Raw genomic sequence first — 24,296 nt, 5'->3', positions numbered from 1 at the left:
CAACTACTACCAACTGCTTGTAGAGTCCAAACCAATGTTGGGTTTTGTTTCATGGACTGCCGAGGGCACTTGGAGGGCAGCCATAAGGAGTTTGCACTCAGCATTGCTTGATATTGCAGCTGCGACCTGATTTTACCAATGGGCTGAGAAACTCTGTGAATCCGATATTGGCTGCAGGTCACTACAAAAAGTCACCAATGTCCATTAAGTGGCTACCTGATTGCCAACATACAATACTTTTCTGGCATGGCAAGTCTGAGAAACAAAATGGAGTATATGTAAATTCATCCTGTTGAATGTATAGAGCAGTAGTAGTCAATAAATATTTCAAGAACCCCAACCATGGAAGTGTAAACCACAAAATATTTCTCACGTTTTATCTTCCCTATCCAGTCCAATATTCTCCTGCCCCAATACTAATACAAACCTTGAGACAATCGTGTATGCCTAAACTGAATGCATTAAATTTTTTTCGTTCTTTTAAAAATAACTCCCTGGTTTTATTAGATTAACCCGTTAAAGTGAAGGTTCCTCCATGGTGCTTGGGTATTTCTCATTCACTCAATTTCAGAGGACAGGACATGAGCTGGGCTGTTTGCCAGTAGTATATACATAATTACTTCCTCTTTTAGTTCTCTGGCCAATCATAGCACAACACATACTCCTCTCTGGTATCCCATGGCACAGTGTTGATACACCGCACAGGATGGCTTTGTGGTGTGCTGATGATTTTTTAAGTACATTACTATAGATGTCATATGGGGGAAATAGGTTACTGAAGCACTGAGTATATGCAAGTTGCTATTTTAGCAGGCATAAAAGAAAAAGCAGGACAGCAAGGAAAGTTATCCTAAGCACTCGACAGGCTGGCATTTTGCTGGGTGATTTATAGATTACACAACACTATACGTGACATGTGAGTGGAGCAGGGGTTACTGATGCACTGTACAAGGAGCCAATAGTAGAAAGGAAATAAAGCAAGGAAAAGTTAGCACTGTCGATGCTGAGAAGAGAGGGAATTCTTAGTTCACTTTGCACGGACACTGCTGATCCTCTGGACATTCACAGATGCAGATAGATTTTTCTTTCACTGCCCTTCTTCTGCACAGAGCATCTGGTATGACCCACTCCCACTTCCTGTATTCTCTCATGCCAGTAAGATTTCTCCTAGAACAGGTAGTGGATAACAGACTGCAAGGAAGTGAGACACCTAGTGGCCAAGGCTAGTGACTACTGCGATTTTACCTGGTGTAAAGAGTAATATAAAGCTGTTTGACACAGAACACACAATATCCATACAAAAGGGTCTGACAGGGTAGTATTACAGGGACAGCAAGTTTATGATCAGACACATATGTCCCTGTTTCTGCACTGCTTTCTATTTTATAGACAGCAGACAAAAAGATGCTTGTCAGTGTCCCTTCCAGTACCAACCTGGATAAGACTAGTCAAGCATACAGAAAGAAGTTGTGGGACATTGGTTAGAATTCTGCATTCTATCACTCAGCCCTGAAAGCTTGGCTGGCATGAGGATAGAAAGCCACGTGCCAACATAAGCTACAAAGCTATAAATAACCCAAGAGACACACTTTAACCATCCTGTGTGTGTTCCCTATATTACTTGCTAGGTTTGTCACAAAAACATTCTGCCAAATTGTTTTCCACTTGACTCTCAGTTGAAAAGTACTCAAGATGGAGACATACTGGTTCAACATTTGGCACTGCAACTTTAAAAGGGCACTCCAGCGAAAAGCTTTTTCCCCGTAATTGAAACACATTACAAAGTTATATAACTTTGTAATATGCTTCAATCACCTATCTGCCCCCCTTCCCCTACCACCAGGAAGTGAAGTAAACTCATTCTTACCTAGTGACTGTTGACCCCAGGCTGTTCTGTGGAAGCCATTTTGTGACAATGACATCATCAAGAGGGAGGCGGGTCTAAGCCCTCTTAACAAGATGTAAGCCATCTAACAGTTTTACAGAGTCAGTTAGACATCACAGGAGAGAAAGTGCATCATGGGAAAGCCCAAAACAGGAAGTAAAGAAAAAATGAAGCCACCAACTAGAGCTTCAGGGACCTGCAAACAGCAGGAAAGCGGGAACAGAGACAGACTCCAGAGGGATGGTAAATGTAAAAACTATGTTTGATTGATTGTTTTTATCAGCGCCGGAGTATCCCTTTAAAGCAATTAATCTGAATACAAACGGTGCAGCCTATGCATCAATGATTAATTTCCTTGTGTTTGTGAGAATACATACATGCATACACATACAAAAAAAAAGGAAGGGGGAATGAATAAGGTTGAATTATACTGGCAGTTCAGCAAAATAAACTTCTACAGTATATCACAATATTCAGCATGCTTACTAATAGCCTAATCCTTTATAGCAGATAATCTTGTTTGCATGGCACGTCCTTTGCAGGATATTCTAATTCGCCTACAAGAGACACCCGATTCATTAGCCCAAAAGAATGGGGTTTGCAGAAGAGAAACAAGATCATTGACTGTAGAGAAGCAGGGCCTATCCAAGTGAAAGTGTAACCAAGCCATGAATGGGGGGATAGAGCCAGCTGGCTTATGTGCCTTCCTGACCAGGCTCAGCGGTAACCCTGAACTAATTAAACACTTCCTGCAATAAACTCTTCCACAGTATTGTGTATATAGGAGCATGCTTTATCACAGAGTAAACGAGAAAAGTAACAGCATGAAACAGGACAAAGCTAGGGAAAAAAACTAGAAAAGAGAAGGATTCCAAAAGCTAAAAATGCAAAAACTATGTGATTCTTGAGATTTCTGTAGTCATTAAATACCAATTAAAGGGAATCTGTCTGCTGTAATTAACATTTCTAACACAGTGTTAGATAGCTTTTAGGTCAAGATGACACATGGTACCTTTTATATATCCAGCTGCATTGCCAGAATGTAGAAAAATGATATTCTCTGGTACTAACAGTCAGAAGGGCTTTTCCAAGCTCCCGAATAGCTGCATGCTTGAATGCAACCCTCCCCCCCCCCCCCCCCCCCCGCCCGCTTGAATGACACGTGGAAGCCAAGTCCCAAGCAGGGTCAGGTATGGGAGGAGGAGTAAAGCCTCTATTTCATGGGAAACTATTAGGAGCTCCTCGTTCCCCGCTCGCTGCAACAGTTATTCCACGCAGTAGCAGTGAGCGGGTAAGTGCGGAAGGGGCTGCAGATCGCTGCTATATCAGTCGCTTGTTTTTCAACATATTGAAAAACAAACGACTGCAACGATCAGCCGACATAAGCGATGTTGGCTGATCGTTGCCCTCTATTCCACGGGACAATTATAGGCTGTAACGGCCGATATCGGCTGATAGTAGGGCCTTAAGGAGGTGTTACAGCTTGCTGCAGTTTAGGAGCTCGGGAAAGCCTCTGACTCTTTTTACTGAAAAAAGGATTTTTCTACGTTCTGAAACACAGACAGATATATGACCTAACAACTATCTAACAGTATCAACAATTTGGAGTGTGAAGTACAGCTGACAGATTCTATTTAAAACTGCTAAAAACCTACTAGAACTAGGAAATTGTAGAGGATTAAAAAAAGCTGTAAAGTGCGCGCGCACACGCACACACACACACACATTTTTCCACAGAAGACAATAATATCCTGCCCTATGTTCAGAGATACAAGAAAAGCAATAGAGCAAATTAAAAAAAAAAAAAGTTTATAATTTTGTCCATCATTGCATTGCAGAATTTAAGAGGACACAGGCGGACACAATTTTCAGTACTTCATAACCTATAAATACAGCTTACAAAAAAGTCTGGTACACACAAGGAAAAGAATGATAAAGTAGAGGAAATAGTTCCTTTTTTCCTGTGGGAAATTAATAAAGATGCCATAAAACTGAGCCAAAAAAGAGGCAGCATGCACTGCTGAAACAGGGACCCCTCCAATGTTCCCACACTAGTACTGTACATGATACAAGAGGGTGCTGCAGAAGATGAATACAACCACTCAGGCCAAGACTTCAAACAGCATCCATTGTGCATTATGAAAAGCAAAAAAGTCATCCATCCCAACAATGTTATCACTGCGACTGCAGAAGGCATACATTTTAACTCGGGGGGAATTTATTAATGGTTTGTGTTGGCTTTGGTGTAAACTTGTTACAAAATTAAGCAATTGTAACTTTCCTGTGTTTTGTGAAAAAATATTTGAGTGTAATACGCAAATTTTGGCAGCAATGCAAAAATGTTTTCAACTTAAGGCTACGTTCACACGGTGTATCAGACCGGCCGTTCCGTGACCCCGGCCGGATCACGGAACGGCTGGTCTGTGCCCAGATCATCGCGGCCGGTAGTTAAGTACCGGCCGGATGATCCGCCAGCATCAGAGCTTCCCATAGCCCATTTATTAAGACATTAAAGGGGGATTCTAGTAGAAAACTATTTTTTTCAAATCAACTGGTGTCAAAAAGTTATACAAATTTGTAAACTGCTTCTATTAAAATTTCAAGCCTTCATATAGTCAGTTGCCATATGCTCTGCAGGAAATGGTGTTTTCATTCCAGAGCAGAAGCAAATCCTCTTAAAAAACCTCCCCTCTTCTGGACAGTTTCTGACATGGACAGAGGTGGCAGCAGAGAGCACCATGTCAGGATGGCAAGAATACACCACTTCTTGCAGGTCATACAACAGCTGCAAAGTATTGGAAGGATTGAAGTTTTTTTAATTAAAAAAAAAAAAATGAATAAAAAAAATTACCAATTTGTATAACTTTCTGACATCAGTTGATTAAAAATCTTTTTTTTTTTTTTTTACCAGAGTACCCCTTTAAATTTCCCTCCAAGTCCCACAAGTGCACGCCTTTCAAATCAGTCCTGTGCATCTGACGCTGCCATGCTCAGAGCAGCTGTATATTTCTACCATGATTAAAGCCTGTTTGCAGGTGAAAATGAAAGTAAATTGAGCAGAGGAGGAGGCCATGTCCCCTCTGCACTTTGCAGCCCCTGCCAGTCAGTAGAGCAGGGCAAAGAGCCACAAATTTGTATGCACATCAGGCAGGTTGTGAAAGAACTGATGACTCTCCACGGATATGCATTAGGTGCAGCTCTAGTGGAATCCCCCTGTAGTTTTTTAGGCAGTATTTTTAGTCAAAACCAGCAGTGGGTCCAACACGCAGAAAAAGTAGCAACTCTTTCCATTACAGCTTTTGTCTTTGTCAGTTCAACGACCCAATCTAAAAACGTATGTTGTTTAGGTATTGCACATTATTGGTAAACCTTCCCAGTATTCCTCAAAGGTTACTATTTAGTGCACCCAGGCAAACTGTATAATTCACTAATATTGCCCCATGAAAGCACAGTGACATTTTGACATTTCCTGAAGTGTCCTCTCAGTCCTGGAACACACAAACCATTGAGATGCTCTGGGGACCACCAATAAGGGAATACTTTGTTATATACACTGTATTGCAGTATGCACTATAAAAGACATAATACAGAGGACACAACTTGGAGTGGGAATCTGACAGCACCATTTAGAGAGAAATAACCAGACAACAGACGACCTTCTATGCTCTGTAAAAAACACTTCCTTTAGAAAACAAATAATTTATTGTCTGTAGAAATAAAAAAAACTAGAGACCCTCCAAATATTCTTTACTTGGCATCAGTCATTTTCTGCAAAGTAAAAGATCTCTGTTGCTGTACTACTCTACGGTGGGGCACTTTGATTTATTCATTTAATACTTTCTTCAGTATACAATGTGAGCAATATCAGGCAGTACTAAGCAGTATGCAGCAGTATGTCACAGGTATCTGCTGGCATCCTGTCAAGAAAGGGATGCTGACATATACTGAGGTATACTCCGTCAGGCCCCAGTCATTTCAATGGCCCAAACCTATTTCCCTAGTGACTGTTTAATAGGCCACTACAGTGTGGTCTGCTGTGCTTTCTTGGAGGGATGCCAACATATACCTGTGGTAACTGCTACAGAGCAATCTCCACCTAGCCTAAATCTACTACTGTGTCTCTTCTAGGACAGGACAAAACCTAAAACTTACATTCATTGTTATGATAATTGGGATGATACCAAACCTATGGAATATCCAGCATGTTTGCTCTGTATAAAGAAATATTTGGTAGGATGATGAAACCTATGCCAGATATGCCAAACCTATGCTATCACCTATCCAGATGTCTGTGTGGTTCTTTTTTCAGGATGAAACAAACAAAAACAAAAAAAACCTTAATTTCAAGGACAACTCATATTTACTTAATAATAAGTAAATATGCAGTGAGAATGCCTAAAATGCTAAGCAACATGTTGAATTATATCGGCTTCATTATACATCGACTATTAGGAAAAGAATTTAACATAGTAAAGGGATTTTGTTGAGTCACAAGACCAAGAAAAGTTAGAAGCAAAAAAAAAAACCCCCAAAGGTTAATATAGTAACTTATCTGATGTGTTTACTAAGTGTAAAACAGATTTTTGTGAATAATTAACAGTGGGAAACTAGAGATAAACATCAGCCTTCATTCATTTACCAGCTAACAAAGTTCTGTGCATTGTGGGAAACTAGGCCCCATATACACTGCAGAACGCTGAATTCTGCTTAACTACTTGTGCTTTTATCTAAAAATACAAAACATGTCAAGCTACAAGACTCGTCATGACGTCAGGATAGCCGTGGCCATTACTGGGAGGGGGAAAAAAACGGTCCTAAAAACACTTGTATTAAAGGGGTTGTCCAGCAAAAAAACTTTTTCTTTCAAATCAACTGGTATCAGAAAGTTATATAGATTTGTAATTTACTTCTAACTCAAGTCTTCCCATACTTATAAGCTACTGTATGTCCTGCAGGAAGTGTTGTTTTATTTTCAGTCTGACACAGTGCTCTCTGCTGACATCTTTGGCAGAGACAGGAACTGTCCAGAGCAGGAGAGGTTTTCTATGGGGATTCATAGCAAACCGAGACAGAATTCCTGTCTTGGCCAGAGATGTCAGCAGAGAGCACTGTGTCAGACTGAAAATAAAACAACAGTTCCTGCATGACATAAAGTAGCTAATAAGAATGGGAAGACTTGAGATTTTTTTATAAAAGTAAATTACAAATCTATATAACTTTCTGATATTAGTTGATTCGAAAGAAAAAGATTTTCACTGGACAACCCCTTTAACCAGAACAACAATACTGGTGTTGAGGAGCATCTGGGGGCCCCCCACACGTTTGATGGTTGACCAATCCTGCCAGTTCAATTGACACATCTAATGTGTATGTCCAGCTCTTATATGCTGTTCCTTTGTTGCTCTTCCTGACTAAATATGAATAATTCAGCAGAAATATGAAGCAGTGCAGCACTCATTTCCAATCCACTTTCTTTGCTTATTTGGCCATACAAAGGTGAGAAAGGCTACACTGGGGGCGGGCAAATAGGCCCGCCCCCAGTGTAAGGAAACCCCCTCCCCTCTGTCACACGGCTCTATTAGAATAAATGGAGCCTCGTCACCAGGGCCGGCTCCAGGTTTTTGTGGGCCCTTGGGCGACAGAGCGTTCGCGGGCCCCTTTGAGGAGCAAATCATGGAGAGACAGGCGAGGAAAGATTTGCAGCAAAAGAAACATGCGGCTGCTGCATATCTTTCTCCTCCTGTATCTCCTGATCTCTGTGGTAGTCAGGACTCTGGAGGAGTCAGACCCAGTCACAGGATTATAGATAAATGTCATGCTGGTGCTGCTAGTTCTCCTGTATACAGCTCCTGCTGTGTGTGTGTGTGTATATATATATATATACACACACACACACACAGAGCAGGAGCTGCATACAGGAGAACTAGCAGCACCAGCATGACATATATATATATATATATATATATATTATATGAACATGGTAAGACCTCTATATATATATACATACACATACACACACACTGTATATCACTGCAGGACCTGTATATAGGAGAACTAGAGGTCTTACCATGTTCATATGATAGATAGATAGATAGAGAGAGAGAGAGAGAGAGAGAGAGATGATAGAGAGAGAGAGATAGATGATAGATGGATAGATAGATAGGAGATAGATACAGATATCTACTTGTTTTGTGTATAGAGGTCCTGCTGTAATATATATATCCATCCTGCTGTAATAGATATATATATATATTACAGCAGGACCTCTATACACAAAGCAACTAGAAGCCCCAGCACATACAGAACACTATTAGTTTGCAGAGCCTACCTGCTGCCCTCTATCACGTCAGGTGTCCAATCACTTGACCCGTGACATCATCAAAGGTCCTTCACACTCAAAGGTCCTCTTTCCTACTCGGATGTAGGGAAGATTTGTAAAGGAAGACAGGTGCCCGGGGACCCCAGCATGTATCGGCGGGCCCCTAACTGTCACATGTGGCCTCTAGGGGCCCAGTCCCCTTTGTTACTACACTTTTTTTTTTACTAACAAAAAAATGTAGTAACAGATGGGACTGGGCCCCTAGAGGAGCTGTGGGCCCCGGCATTTGCCCTAGTTGGCCGGGTGCTGACGCCGACCCTGCTCGTCACAAAGGGGAGGGCAGATTGTCACACTGGGGGCTCTCAGGCCTGTCTCCAGTGCTTCATGCCTGACCGGTGCTCGGTAACAGACCGGATGTGTGGGAATCGGGAAGCGGTTCAAAAAAAGGCCATGGCACTGGCATCCCCGAGCCGGTAATGGTTTATTCATGTAATAAAAAATTACGTACTAGTGGTACATTCACTTTAACCCCTAGCTCAAACTAGGTATAGGGGACCTCACTGGCAAAGGAGGAATTAGTGACACAAAGTGGAGCATGATAGTAATTTTCTTACTGCCCAGAGAAAACGTGTAACAGCGAGGTGACAAAAAACAATTATAAAAAGAAATTAATAATAAGGGAAACATAAAAGGAAATGTTGCACCAATCTAGATTAAATGTATTTGTAGATTTTCTTTTAATTTCTGTACAAGATTTAGGGGGTGTAAAGGGGGGAATCTACAACTCAGGTTTAACAACAGTATTCAAAGATTTGGACCATGGCAAGCTGTAGTCTGGAGATGACTCACTGATGTCTATGAAAGAAGCTTTTAGGCATGCTGTGTGACCTGTGCATAGGTGCACAGTGAAGACAGACAGGAGAGCTGTAACCTCTTATCCACTTTGAAAGGGGCTTTTTGCTCATGATCACTGGAGTTTCGTTGTCCCCGTCTGAACAAAGCATGCACACTGTTGCTCAGTATGGGACTGAAAGAGGTATGTAAACGTTGTACTTTCCAATTGACTTCAATTCAACAGGCAAAATGTAGTGTAGCAATGTGCACATGTGCTTGCTCAGGACTCCCTTTACATGATTGCAGAGGATCTCAGTGGTCAGTAATCATATGTGTAAAAATACACTGTAGAAATATGGTAAATGCTGTGGATAGTACAACCCCTTTAAACAACAGGTCATTTCCTGATAATGGTGTACATTCCCTTAAACAATTAACTTGTCAGTTTACTGTCAGTGTACTATGATGAAACAATTTATAGGCAGCAACAGCATTTACCTACAGGGGTTAAATCAGTAAAATGTATGTTGGGAAGTAGACAGTAGAAATGCTTAGCATTTCAATTAAGATTAGCTTTGTTTGTCTTGTCTACAGTGAGGGTTGTTATAAGCGCTGAGAGCAGAAAGCTATTCCCACTGCCGACTCGCTTCGCCTACTTCCAGTTCTGTATTTGCAACTCAGCTTGCCATGAATTTGCTTCTGTAATCTGCCCTACTAAAACAACCAAGCTTTAGTAAAACATGCCGGCAATTTCAGGAATGGCTACAGGTGCAAAATTCTTGTCAGAGAGGCTCAAGAACATTTAGAAATTTTAAAAAATTGTACAAGAAAGTATACATTTTATTAAATACGTAAAATAGAAAAAAGTAGGCTGACAATATCCCCCATAATATTTAATGACTTGTTATTAGTGAAGCTTTGGGGTAAGCCCTGAAGTATCTGCTGTCTGCCTGGTTGATGTAAGCATTCTTGGGGCTGAGCTAGTATCCAATACCCATATATCAGAATCATATTTTTGGGGCCAAAAATGTTGTAAGAAGTAAAATGTCAGATAGCTCTACTAGATGAAGCTTCTTTAGGCAACACTTGATGAGTGGATGGCATAATGTGCCACTTATAGCATTTCTTTACACTATCTTTGGCATTACCCTGAAAACATTTTCCTGCCAGGCAGATTATCCATTCTTCAGGATTATTTTGGTCTGATTACAAATGAGCCGTTAAAAAAAGGCTCCAGAAAGCAAAAGCCAATGCACACAAAGGAAAAATAAAAGCATAAAACTCCCACAAAATCAAAGGAAACACAAAAACTTCAGCTGCAAGAGGAATCACTATGCAAATAACACATAGCTATGGAATAAAGAATCCCCTAAACGTTTCACAGATCAAATAGGTAGACACTACCGTAGGGGTAGATTTACCAAACATGATGTAAAGTAGAACTGGCTCAGTTGCCCCTAGCAACCAATCAGATTCCACCTTTCATTTCTCACACTCTTTGGAAAATGAAAGGTGAAATCTGATTGGTTGCTAGGGGCAACTGAGACAGTTTTCGTTTACACCATGTTTAATAAATCTCCCCCTACATGTCTAATAACCGAAATAATGACGTATAGCCTCCCCAAACATATTAATGGCCCAGATTAACCAAAGTGTGTTAAACAGAAACTGATGTAAACTGCCTTTACCAGAACTAAGAGTTGAGAGCTGAGCTGTGATTGGTAGCTGTAGGCAGTTTAAACTAGTTTCTATTTTACAGCCTTTGGGCCCGTTCACACATAGCAAAACAGGAGGAAATTCCGAGTAGTACCCGCGCTGCAGGCTCCACTCAAAATCTTGCCTGCCTCACTGTCTCAATGGGATGTCTTTGGCGCCTCCGCCCAAAGAATTGACATGCCAATTCTTTGAGCAGAGAGTGGTGGATAGCGGAGGCATCCGAGACATCACATTGAGACAGTGAGGCAGGCGGAATATGTTTGGAACGGCTTCAGGTTCTCTTTAAAGTGAATGTACCAGCAGTACATAAGTTGAACATGAATAAAAAGGCGCTGGTCTATTACTGGGCACCGGCCCAGTCTGAAGCACTGGAGACTGGCTGGCCTGCCCCCAGTGGGAGGAAACCCTCACCCCTTTATGACGCAGCTCCATCTCCAATCAATGGAGATACATCATAGAGGGGTAGGGGTTTTCTCCCACTGGGGCAGGCCAAACCATCTCCAATGCTTCACTCCTGGCTGGTGCTTGGTAATAGACCGGCGCTGTGCACGGGAAACAGGACGTGGTTCGAAAAAGGTATTGTGGCACCGGCGCCATTCTATTCATGTGCAAAACTTAAAGCGAATATACTGATGGTACATTTGCTTTAAAGAGTCACTGTCGTATTTTTTTTTTTTGCAGAAATCAATAGTCCAGGCGATTTTAAGAAACTTTGTAATTGGGTTTATTAGCCAAATCTTCCATTATCTGCATGTAAAAAGCCTTTTCCCAGGTCCCCCCCTCCTTCCTCTTTTTCATCCACTCTGAAAAATCTGAAAATTGTGACTTGTTGCAGGAGACGTCCCCTGTCTGCTCTAGGGAGAGGGGAGGGGGGAGGAGGAAGGAGGGAGTTAGCCGGCAGCAGAAAGCAGATAACAGAGGATTACAGGCACGGAGCTGGGTGACAGCTGTAATCCGAGCTCAGAGAGGTCAGTGGTGACTGTCACAGGAGATATCAGGTGAGGGATTTGTAGATTAACTCTTTGTTGTCCTGTTTTGGTCTTTTCTTTAGCTCTCTCCATAGGAGAACAATGAAGACAGGGGGGAGAGCTTCAAACTGCTTTTTCATGATAAAAATGCATTTTTCGGATAATAAACCCAATTACAAAAGTTTCTTAAAATCGCCTGGACTATTGATTTCTGCAAAAAAAAAATTCACGACAGTGACACTTTAAGATGAATCAGAATTGTGGGCTAAATAAGCCAGGACACCGGATGAAATCCAATGCCATTCGGGTTTATTGGATAACAATAAAGACAAACAATTTGTGAATCAAGGTCAGGCTGAAGACATAGGGCTACAATCTGGTTCTCACATGCCACGGCCAATTCTATGCTTGTTTATTTAAGTGTGTAAAGGGAAGTAACCAAGTTCAGCAACAGGAATTAAAACATTAAAATACACAATGCAGTATGTGGCTTCAAAACTTCTGTAAAAATAAGACAATACATTCTTGTTCACTTTAGTCTATAGCTGTGCTTTGCACTGGCTAAAGGTCCTTGCTGCTTGCTTAAAGGGGTACTCCAGCGGGGGGTGGGGGGGGCACTTTTTTGCTGGGACCGGGGAGGAGGTGGCCGAGGGAAAAGACGTCCACTCACCTCCCCGGTTTTAGCAGCGGGCCCGCACCCGGTGATACGTCTCAGGTCCGCTCAGCCACTCAGTGACAGAGGCGGGATCTGAGTGGACTTGAAACGGATCCCGCTTCCTTCACTAAGTGGCTGAGCGGACCTGAGACGTCACGTCTCGGGCCCGTGCCAGACACCTGGAAGTGGAATCTCGCAAAAAAAAAAAAAAAAAAGCAGACAGCTAGTTGGGGAAACACCAATAAAACATCACTTTTAATAATATTCATTAAAATAGAAAACACCCCACAAATATCTAATGCCACAGCCGTGGTTGGGACCACTAGTACAGTCTATAGGTAGCCACTGCACCAGACTGTGCCTCTGCAGCATCCTCATGTAGCGAGCATACTTGTTTACCCACTGGATTAGTTACAGCACATAGCACTTTAGCTATTGGGGAGCTTATGATCACCATTGTGATCTATTGTTAGTAGGTGCTCTCATCTAATCGCACTGCCTAATATTTAGATACAGTTACCCTTTTATTTTCATGCTATCCCCTGATGATAATTGGCAAATCCAATAGAAACGGGCCACGTCAGGACGCAGATATAGGGTTATTATAGGGAGTGTATCCCAATGTATCCCAAAGGGGTAGTCCGGGGCAGGGGTCACCCTTATTAGGGCGATTGCCCCGACGAACCCTGTGCGAGCAGGGCTAGAGACACACATACACATTTAGGGACATCTAGGGAGAGGATATCCTGCCTTCCAAGTGAATCTGTGTACCCCTGTGCTATACCAAACTGGACTTAAGAGAGTGACACCAGGACCAGAACAGACCGTGGAGAGGGTGAGACCGCACCTTTTATTATCTATGTACCAGAGAGTGTGGTCTTAGTGTGCATTGAGGTCCAGGAGTGCCACGATTTTGGTGTGTGGCTTTGTAGACTTTTTATCATTATTTACTTAGTGAGAACCACGGCTGTGGAATTAGAGGTTTGTGGGGTGTTTTCTATTTTAATGAATATTATTAAAAGTTTTATTGGTGTTTCCCCAACTAGCTTTCTGCTTTTTGTTTTTTTTTACTTTTTATAAAAACTATTAAAGGTAGGTTCACACTACGTTTTTGCAATCCTTTTAATGGATCAGTTTTTAAATGCTTACTTTTAACATACACAAAAACATGATCAATCACATTTTGGTGTATGCAAAAAGAAAAAAAAGTCCACATGCATACAGATGCACACAATTGCATCATTTTTTTTTTTTTTTACCATTAAATGGATATGTAAAATGAACTGCAAAAATACAGTGTGAACCTTCCCTTACTCATTTAATCTAAAAACTATAATAAGCACCAAAAAGTTTTGGTACACCATGTACTTTTAGGATCACACAATACAACCTGCTTTACTGCCATTTTTAATACTATTGAGAAAGAGGGAAGTCTGGCACCCAACCCCATCCACTGTTATGATAAAGTATAGGGCAGGACAGCTCCAGGCTTCTATATAAACAGGACTGTGTACAATACTGTTACAATGACTAAAGACAGACAACTAAGACTGTCAGAACAGGCGCAAAAATGTATTCCCTCAGTCTGCAGTTGAGGCTACAACATGACATTTTCCCTTTTCTGAAAGTGATGATTAAAGTTGGTACTGATATTGATGAAAATCTATACTTCTGTTTAAACACATTCTCATTATGCATTATTCAATGTAGATTAAGAGAAAACATTTTTTTTTTATTTCAGCACAAGAGCTTAACATAAAATTTGAAAAAGAAGAGTCATCGGAGGGTCTTTTCTTTCATAATTGAACCATGTACATATATAGACAGCAAGGTTGAACGTCACAATCATATTATACATAATTTAGCTCTAACTACCCCACCACCACCACTAGTAGAGTGAGTGGTTTTGACAGGATAGCTCACTATAGAAATTTTATTTAAATTTGTGTTGTTCCACCCCTTGTTGTTCCCTTATTCTCCCCCCCCCCTTTCCTTTTATTATGTGTTAAGCTGATAATTAGAGATGAGCGAATCTACAGCAATTCGCTTAGTTTCTATCTGCATTCTGCCTGTCAGGCTGCGGGCTTTTAAGTCTGTTCCGCTCCGTGCAGCACCTGGGGGAGAGCGGCACAGAATGGAGCAGACTTCAAAGCCTGCAGCCTGACGGGCAGAATGCCCCATTGATTGGCTGAGCAGGACATCTAGACACTGGGAGTCAATCCCGCTGCCAGTATGTAATCTCATTGAAAAAGACAGGCAAGGGATCCACAGCGGATTTTGCTGCAAATTTGCAGTGTGGTATCCGTTGCAGATCTAATGTGTGTGTGTCTACCCTTAGGCAGAGTAATGAAGCAAAGGTAAAGACTTCCTCTTATCGCAGCAGAGTTTACTGTTTTCCTTTGTGCTCATATAGTACATTTCAGAGCCAGTCCAATAGTAATCCCTTGTCCTCCTTATGCCATCTATAGAAGTGTACTGTGTAATCATCCCCCAGCACAGTGCAGCCTCTTCAGTGCTTCAGGTTGCTTGCTGACACAGCACCTTGCCAACACAGTGCCATCAGTGTCCCCTTCTTCCCCACATGCTATCTACAATAGTGTACTATACTATCATCCACCCAGTATAGTGTAAGCCTGCACAGTGCACTTTCACCAGCACTACATGAGGGCAACAACAACAAAAAAAGTATGGGATTTATTTTTTAAGCTCTTGTTTCTCCCACTGAAATGTAGTCCTAGCTGTACTCATAAGAAATAGCTATCCACTATGGAGCGGCTCTCAATACCAAAATAACAGCATTAAGAGCACTAAATCACCATGTCACCACTCTAAAGTGTTAATCTGATAAAGCCAAGAAGGTTTTTACATTATTCTCAAACAATAGGTACACTTTAAGGATAACAATAGAGTAATGTGAGGTAAAGGTAAGGTAAAGTAATGTAATGCAAGCTTTTCATGTAATGGAAGGTTCAGAGATAGTCAGCAGAAGTAGTCGTCAGACACTTAAGGCAAACAGCAGTTATTTATTGACTACGGTAATGCACATGTTTATTCAGCTGTGTTGTCTGCTGCCACATAGAAATGTTGAATTTTCCTGAACGTGCATGTTTGTCCTGGCTCTTCACATCTTAATGATATCATTGGGCTCTGTTTGTCTTACAGTAAAGGTGATTCACACATTGTTTTTGTTGTAAGCTTATTTGCTTCCCATTCTTTTGCCTGCTTGTGTTGTATCATTACTAAGAACTGCATGTAGGAGACGTTGGCACATTGTTGATTTCATAAATTAAATCTTGATGGAAAGTGTGAAGTTCAATAAGTAGAAATAAAACTAGGCATGAATATGTTAATATGTATACATAGAGTGTTAACCTTTCACTATAACTGTATATGTTGAGCAGGCATGGTCTGGAATGTCCTGCAACTTTTCATACATTGGCCTCCCAGTAAAAAATCAATAGTAATCTTTCTGGCTAGAAGAGGTATAATCAGGACAGAAGGGATGCTCTTTCATGCCTCAGCTCTTTTTCTGGCATCTCAGGCGCCTCCAATCATTGCTTAAAAATGACCTATTACTATTAGATTTTTCCCCAGGGGCTAAACAGATGACACATGATGGAGGTTATAGACAAAGCACATTGCAAAATAAAACAAACAGTATATCTGGATACATTTAGTTTGACCAGACAAAGTGCAGCCTGCTACATTTCTCTGTCACTTTACTATTTAGGCGTATACTGTAATATTTTATATTAATTCTGGATCAGAAACAGCATGTGTAAATGTATGCAATGCATTTTTAAGCCTAAAAGGGGAAGCATCTGAAAGAGAAATTCAGCCTTTAGAGAAAGCATAAACCTAACCTGACTAGTGTATGTGCCCCTCTTAGTAAGGCCTTATACACACACACACACACACACACACACACATCATTCAAAAGGGCAGTAAGGGCATGGTTTTCACAGTATACAATTTTAAATATAGTAAACCTAGCGATCTGTTTGATCATAGTAGGGGGTGCAGAGATTTCCAAACTCTGGAGAGGGCGCAATCTACATGGCTCTGGTTATTTCTTATTTCCATGTTTTGGTTGACAGCAATATTGATTTTCAATATTATATGTTATCGCCTGTCCAACTGGCTGACATGTCACCTAGCATGTTATTTTCTCTACTGCATTTGAAAATAAATAGAGACATTATTAAAGAAAAAATTTAAATGTTTTATTTTAAGTTGGATTTCACATCTTACTGGTTTTAATAGAAATATGACCTCTGGATCTCACAGATATCCTAAAATGAAGGGTTTCCTGGCCCCCCCTAAGGCAGCCGAAGGTGATCGGGAAGCTCAATGGGCAATTGAATTCAGGATATGAGACATGAGGCTTGCATCTAACACACATTTATGGCACATTTATGATATAAATATGAAAGGGTGGCAATACCCATTTATTACAAGTTCACTGAATGCACTCCATATTCAGGAAGCCTCCATACCATATAACACTGGTGACCATTAAAGGGGTTTTTCAATTAAATTTTACTTGTCCCCTATCCACAGGAGAGGGAATAAGTAAGAGATCCCAGGGGGTCTGACCTGTGGACAAGGGAAAAGTAAATTTTAATGGGAAAACTCCTTTAACAATAACTTAACGTATTTTCCAGCATATAAAACGACCCCCCCCCCCCCAAAAAAAAAACAAAAAACTTTTCCAGTTAAAATATAGAGTTTGGGATATACTTATCGTATAAGACTACCCCCTCTTCAAACAAACATCAAATAGAGACTAATAGGAAAACAGCAGCGAGATCTGAGAGGCAGAGAAGAAGGTACAGTAAAACCGGTAGGATACAAGGGTAGGCCGGACGGGTGAAAGGTGTGTGTTTTTCTGGGCACAGCGCCACTCTACCATATCTCTTTTTTCCATACTCTGGGTGCCTGCAGCTGCTTGCTCTGTCCTTCATACAGTCGCCATATACTGTGGGGATGCGGCAGTTTTTGTGCTCTCCCCACCGTATGCGGCGACTACAGATTTTCCAGTCCGGTCCTGAAGGTTTTTAGCACCAGCCCTATAAGACGACACCAAGCATATACGACGACTATTGAATTTCGAGAAGATTTTCCTGGGTTAAAAGTAGTCTTATACACAGGAAAATACAGTATTTAATAAAAATAACTTAGAGTAAAACCTTATGGCAAACAAAATCTATTATCTATAACTATATTGAAAACTTGATTAATAATGAAAGCAGTGCGTCTTATCAAGTTAAATCGAACAGTATTTGTAAGTTTGGGCCATATAAACACTTACCGGGGCTTCAATAGTTTCCTGTGTGTCATCCAACATTTGGACTTTGAATGGAAAAGATTTGCCTTGTGGCGACAGAGGTGGCTTCGTGCCATGTTCTAAAGTGCTGATCCCGGCACTCTCTGGAGCACCTAATCGAGAGGCCGCCGTCTGCTGCTGCTCTGTCTCCCCCATTCTTTATAAATCCAATGCCTCTTACCCTGTGTGCCACTGTGAAGAAAAGCAGGAGACAGACCTGTATATCAGTATCTTAATACACAAAATGACTTGAGAAAGGAATTGCTAATAGTGTGTGGCTCTTTTGATGGCCATATCTGGCTCGCAGCCCACCAGCCCGCCCACCAGCCCACCAGCACTGCAATGACAGTAGCAGCAGCCTCACCTACTGCCCATCCCATGTAGCGCTGGACATGCTCCTCCAATCAACGGGGAACAGGAGCGAACCCCATGCACCTGCTCCACATCTGCAAGCTAAGTGGCATCCATGTTGGTGGTCACCCAGCTCCCCTGGCAGCTGAACTCACTATCCTTCCATCTCTCAGGTGGGGAAGTGTATGTATGTGCGGTGGTGGTGGGTGGTTCAGGTGGTGTAGTGTGTGTGTGTGTGTGTGGGGGGGGGGGGGGGGGGGGGGGTCAGGTGGTGTAGGTAGTGTGTGTGGGTGAGAGGTCAGGTTGGGTGGTGTATGTGTGTGTGTGTGTGGGGGGGGGGGGGGGGGGGGGGAGGGGGGGACAGACTACCAAGCCATCAGCAAAACCATGCAGTACCAGAAGTCCCATTAATGGTAAGAAGTACTTTATTCTTGATTGGTAGCTGCAGCATAACAACGTTATTAATAAGAGTTCAGAGACTTTATTGTACTTTAAAAGTGTTGGTCTAACATAAAATGCAGACATTTACTTGACTAGTAATTTAGTTATATTCAGATTGTATGGCTCTCGCGGAATTACATTCTTAAAAAATTTGCGTTCTCTCAAAAAGGTAAAAAGGTTCCCTACCCCTGCTGTAGAGAAACCAAGCACCAAAACCCATCTTCCTTATTCATAATATATAGCCTAAAACTAATATAAAAATGACTGCTATTGCTCACCCAAAAACTCAAGAAGTGTCGTTTCTAAATGCCTAGCGACTCTGTACCCACAATCTGAACCCCGCCAAACCACTTGTATCTTCGGATAGCTGCTTTTAATCCAAGATCTGTCCTTCGATCCGTTCGGCAGGTAATGCAGTTATTGTCCTAAAAAAATACTTTTAAACTTGAAGCCCGTGCCAAACGGGACTATCTGTGCCCTAACTTTGCACCACCCCTCTGTCCCTCCTCCCAGCCCTCATCATCATTAGGAATGCTCCAGGCGCTTGAGAAAGGCTGAAGTACCAGCCGAAACGTCGCGTCTGCTGTGAATAAAAAAAATCATGTTTTTTCACAAGAAGTGCTGTCTCCTACGTTTACTATTAGATAAATGCAGCTGTCAAAACTGACGAATAAGTGGACGCTCCGCCGTGATGTGATAGCAGAAGGGCGATTCCTTCATCTTGGCAGGCCCTCAGCTTAGCAATGACACTGATCCCAGTTCGGCAATTGGCAGGTGTATTAGAAGTCCCCCAGGGGACTTCAAATTACTGTATGTGGGGGCGAAAAAAAAAGTCTTTTTATTATCAAGTCTCTCCTAATAAAAGTTTGAATCACACCTCTGTTCCCATTTTATAAATGAAAAATAAACATATTTGGTATCGCCGCGTGCGTATTTGCCCGAGCTATTAAATTATCACATTCTTGACCATGCATGGTAAACAGTGTAAGCGCAAAGTGCAAAATTGCTGATTTTTGGTTGCATCAAATCCATAAAATTTTAAATAAGTTATCAAAAAGTTAAATATATAAAAACAAGCTACTGATAGAAAACACCTCAAACAGCCCCATAGACCAAAAAATTACCGACTTGAGGAAAAGAGATAACATGTCAGTTTTATTATAGGGCAAATGGCGTAAACACAAAAATAGGTATACCTGTGAAATAGGTATAAAATGCAACTGTATTTATAATCTAATAATGAACTATACTGAAGTCTATAGAAAAATGTGTGCACACACTCAAACATTTTTTTTTACAATGTGTACATGGACAGATATTTTACAGACTTTAAAATAAAAAAGCTATCGGGTCACTGTTGGGTGATCCGATGGCGACCACCGGCACAACTTCACTAAAGAATAGCTAAAAACAAAGAGCCTGGACAACACCAATACTGCCAAAATCTGACCATGGACAAATACTCTTACTGATCCGTCTTAACAGAGGCACCATAAATCCACCACTAGCCCTCTCCAGCATAGAGACAATTTGAATCCTCATACCTGGGTAATTGGAGCAAGTCACTGGGAAAATGGGTCCAACAGAGACGGTCCGCAGTAGGAGATACCGGGGGGTTGAAAATTCAAAGTCCTGGTGTGTAGTAGTAGGCGTAGGTAATGGTAGGTGTGGATGATTCACTCGATTCAAAGTCCAGGAGCAGGCGGTAGGATGAATAGACTAAGGGCACGCTCTGGCCGGCAGCGTGCCTGCAAAAAAAAACTTCCGCCCGCAAATGTGTGTGACGTCACAAACACAGAATAAGGAGGCCGTAGACGACCAAAAAACCTCCAACTAGTTTCAGAAAATCCTTCGTTTTCCTTCGTCAGGGAGGGGCTTCATTGGTCTGCTGTCCTCCTTTTAAAGCCTGGTAACCAGTTGGAGGTTTTTTGGTCGTCTACGGCCTCCTTATTCTGTGTTTGTGATGTCACACACATTTGCGGGCGGAAGTTTTTTTTTGCAGGCACGCTGCCGGCCGGAGCGTGCCCTTAGTCTATTCATCCTACCGCCTGCTCCTGGACTTTGAATCGAGTGAATCATCCACACCTACCATTACCTACGCCTACTACTACACACCAGGACTTTTGAATTTTCAACCCCCCGGTATCTCCTACTGCGGACCGTCTCTGTTGGACCCATTTTCCCAGTGACTTGCTCCAATTACCCAGGTATGAGGATTTAAATTGTCTCTATGCTGGAGAGGGCTAGTGGTGGACTTATGGTGCCTCTGTTAAGACGGATCAGTAAGAGTATTTGTCCATGGTCAGATTTTGGCAGTACTGGTGTTGTCCAGGCTCTTTGTTTTTAGCTATTCTTCAGTGAAGTTGCGCCGGTGGTCGCCATCGGCTCACCCAACAGTGACCAGATAGCTTTTTTTATTTTATTTGCTTTTTTTCATGTGGATGACAGGTCCACTTATAACCTCCGTGCAGCACCACTTCGGGAAGTGGCGCAACTAGGATTGCTTCTGTTATTGTGAACAGGAGCGTTGTTTTTTGTTTTATTTTACAGACTTTAACCTAACACGTTATTAGAAAAGGAAAATGGTTACATTATTCTTTTCTATTTTACAGCTGTTTTTACTGTGCGTGGACCTAGCCTTTAAAATATTAGCAAAACTACTGCAAAAAGCTGTGTGCAAAACCAGCCTAAAATATACAGTTAACCAGGATGAAGAATAGATGGGTAATTTGCAGAAAGCCTGACAATTCCAGCTATTTGAATTTGGAGACAAAGAAGAAGTGTGAGCGGCAGAAGAGAGGACGGGCCTACATGTGCACTCCAGATGGGATCACACACACAGGCAATGCAGCATGGAGACCTCGTACATAATGACACCACTTTCTTACACATGCAGCATACACTTAACTAGCTATATCACATGAGCAAACAAGCTTTAGAATCCCCAGATGGCTACATCACCTTATGTAAACTGATCAATGCAAGGATTTAAAACAATTCATTTAGCTCAAACAGGTTTAGGCTCAAATAACCACTGATTTATGATCCCGACTACAGAATACACTATGAGCAGAAGGCCTCATTCACAAGGGAGACTTTTTTAAGCTTTTTTTTTTTAACCAAAATCAGGTGTGGATTATAGAATAGAATAGATAATAGAACAGAACATATAAATGTTTGTCTTAGATTTTTCTGTACTTAGGCATCACTCTAAAACATGAGATATACTGATCTGCATTGTAGACCTCACTGCATTGTAGACCTCACATTTTATAGCTATGGTATGCACTATGGTAAGATATGTTTGGCAAACGTACTTCTACTAGTAACTACAAGTAATAAAGTTCTATTAACAGCCAGAAACAAGAAACAACTTGAGCTCTGTTTTTAAGCAATAATTGCTAAGTGAGCTCAGATCTATTCCAATCATAATAGAACTGGAGTGTAAACAGCCAACCATCGATATACCAACTAGAACAGTGATGGCTAACCATGACACTCCAGCTGTTGCAAAACTACAATTCCCATCATGCCTGAACAACCAAAGGTTTCATAGAAATTTTAGTTTTAAAACAGCTGGAGTGTCAAGGTTAGCCCTCACTGAACTAGAATCACAGAGGCGCTCCATTATAGGAGAAAAGCACTGGTGGAATAGATAAAATCTTGCTACAACCATCAGACCTTCTTTGAGATGGCTAGAAAAGAATCTACAAAAAAATGAGATTCCAGGTAACACGTCTAAACTGCACTGGCAACACAATTGGAATTTACACATATAAGAGCAGTGAAGAATTGGATGTTTTTGGATCTCCCCAATACAGGCATGGGGAGCCTAAGCTCCAACTGATTTCATTAGAAGCTGCACTTTGTAACTGCATGGAGAAAAGTGACCTCATTTCTTTTTCATATGGTTCCCTATCTTCGATTGAACTTAATGTCTGTGTGTGTGTTTGTTTTTTGTAAAAATAAGGCATTACTGAAAACTATAAAACTGCCAAGGTATTGCTAGTTTTATACATGGTGTAATCCTCTATCATCTAGTAGCTACTTCAAATCAACATAGAAATCATAAGATAGAATAATCACAATAAAGAAACATTGTCTGGGTCACTTAAAGCGACTCTGTACCCACAATCTGACCCCCACCAAACCACTTGTGCCTTTGGATAGCTGCTTTTAATCCAAGATCTGTCCTGGGGTCCGTTCGGCAGGTGATGCAGTTACTGTCCTAAAAAAACAACTTTTAAACTGGCAGCCCTGTGCCCAACGGCTGGGGCTTAGATTGTGTATGCATTAAGCTGGCACAACCTCTCTGTCCCTCCTCCCCACCCTCCTCATCATTAGGAAAGCTCCAGGCAGATTGCTTCCTATTCCCCGTCTGTGTCAGCCCGGCACATAGGCTGGATCGTTAAGGCACCTGTGCAGTGTTCAGACAGGAGAAAATGTTTCAGTTGCATTCCTAATGATGAAGAGGGTGGGGAGGAGGGACGGAGGGGTGGTGCAAAGTTACTCCCGTTGGGCACAGGGCTGCAAGTTTAAAAGTTGTTTTTTAGGACAATAACTGCATCACCTGCCGAACGGACCCCAGGACAGATCTTGGATTAAAAGCAGCTATCCGAAGGTACAAGTGGTTTGGGGGGGGGGGGGGGGGGTCAGATTGTGGGTACAGAGTCGCTTTAAATAGGTACTCCAGGTATTAGAAGTTATACAGATTTGTAGATTACTTTTTTCTTATCAGCTGCTGTATGTCCTGCAGGTAGTGTAGTCTTTCCATTCCAACAAGGTGCTTCCTGCTGCCATTTCTGTCCATGTCAGGAACTGTCTAGATAGGTTTTCTATGGGGATTTGCTAGTGCTCTGGACAGTTCCTTATAGGACAGAGTTGGCAGCAGAGAACACTGTGTTAGACTGGAAAAATACACCACTTCCAGTACGGCATACAGCAGCTGATAAGTACTGGAAGACTGGAGGTTTTTTTTTTTAAGTAGAATTCACAAATCTCAATAAAGCTGGCCATAAACTTTCAATAACTGCCAGCCCTATCTCCACTGACATCATCTGTTGGTGGGTGGTCAGGAGAGCCCCATACATGGTATGCTGATGGGAGAACCTGCCACAAGTTGTGGGTCGCAAAACGTGGGTTGAAAACAATTTCTTTTCTCCAGAGTATTCCTTTAAGGCTCTTATTCCACATAGGCTAAAATTATATTATTAACACCACCATTTTATTTGGAAAGCCATAAAAGTTTAGTCTGCAGAGCTATTTTTTCTAGTAAAAGCAAAAAAAAAAAAATATATCCATCACAACCATTACAGCTAAGGTAATAGCAGCGGTGTGAATAGAGGCTAGTATGAATAGAGCCTTACAACTGCACAGAAGCCAAACATTTTAGCAAGTGAAAGGACCCATACAATTTGCCCCCTACACTGTACGTAGATAAAGCTGAACCTTATAAATAAAATTGCTTTCAGAGTTGATGTTGAATCTCACACTGCCTCTATTTGGATATGCAAAGTGAGAGAAATAAAGCTTCTGTCTGGGTATCAATACACCTTTGCAGAAGAAGGATGACTCCCTTCCTGAGGCATGGAAATTTCTACAAGACAGACAATCCCTTGAATGTTCTCATCCTGGACCTCTGCCAGCAGCCCCTGGGGAACACATGCACTCATTTAGCTAACGGCATGCACATAGTAAGGAAGCTCACAATAACAGCGGCAAAATAAAAAAAAAAAAGAACCCACAAACAGAAATCTGCATATATTACACCTAAATACAGGCTGTCACATAACATCAATCTG

At 41.6% G+C, this 24,296-nt stretch overlaps 1 protein-coding gene across 5 annotated transcripts in view; it reads right to left on the bottom strand.

The window, feature by feature from the left end:
- FARP1 (FERM, ARH/RhoGEF and pleckstrin domain protein 1) overlaps positions 1-24,296 on the bottom strand; it is a 145,914-nt gene that overhangs the window by 101,417 nt on the left and 20,201 nt on the right. For 4 of the 5 annotated variants that reach the window (XM_069970694.1, XM_069970692.1, XM_069970695.1 and 1 more), the window contains exon 2: positions 17,689-17,895. In XM_069970694.1, the coding sequence (XP_069826795.1) occupies positions 17,689-17,859 (171 nt within the window). In that variant the 5' untranslated portion in view covers positions 17,860-17,895. Of the gene's footprint in view, positions 1-17,688; positions 17,896-20,039; positions 20,063-24,296 lie in introns of those variants that run through there. The other variant, XM_069970693.1, reaches the window with a different exon arrangement.

This window comes from Dendropsophus ebraccatus, chromosome 5 (assembly GCF_027789765.1).
Source record: "Dendropsophus ebraccatus isolate aDenEbr1 chromosome 5, aDenEbr1.pat, whole genome shotgun sequence".
Taxonomy (NCBI): domain Eukaryota; kingdom Metazoa; phylum Chordata; class Amphibia; order Anura; family Hylidae; genus Dendropsophus; species Dendropsophus ebraccatus.
The sequence above is the reverse complement of the archived record's forward strand: the minus strand, read 5'-3'. Positions and strand labels throughout refer to the sequence as shown.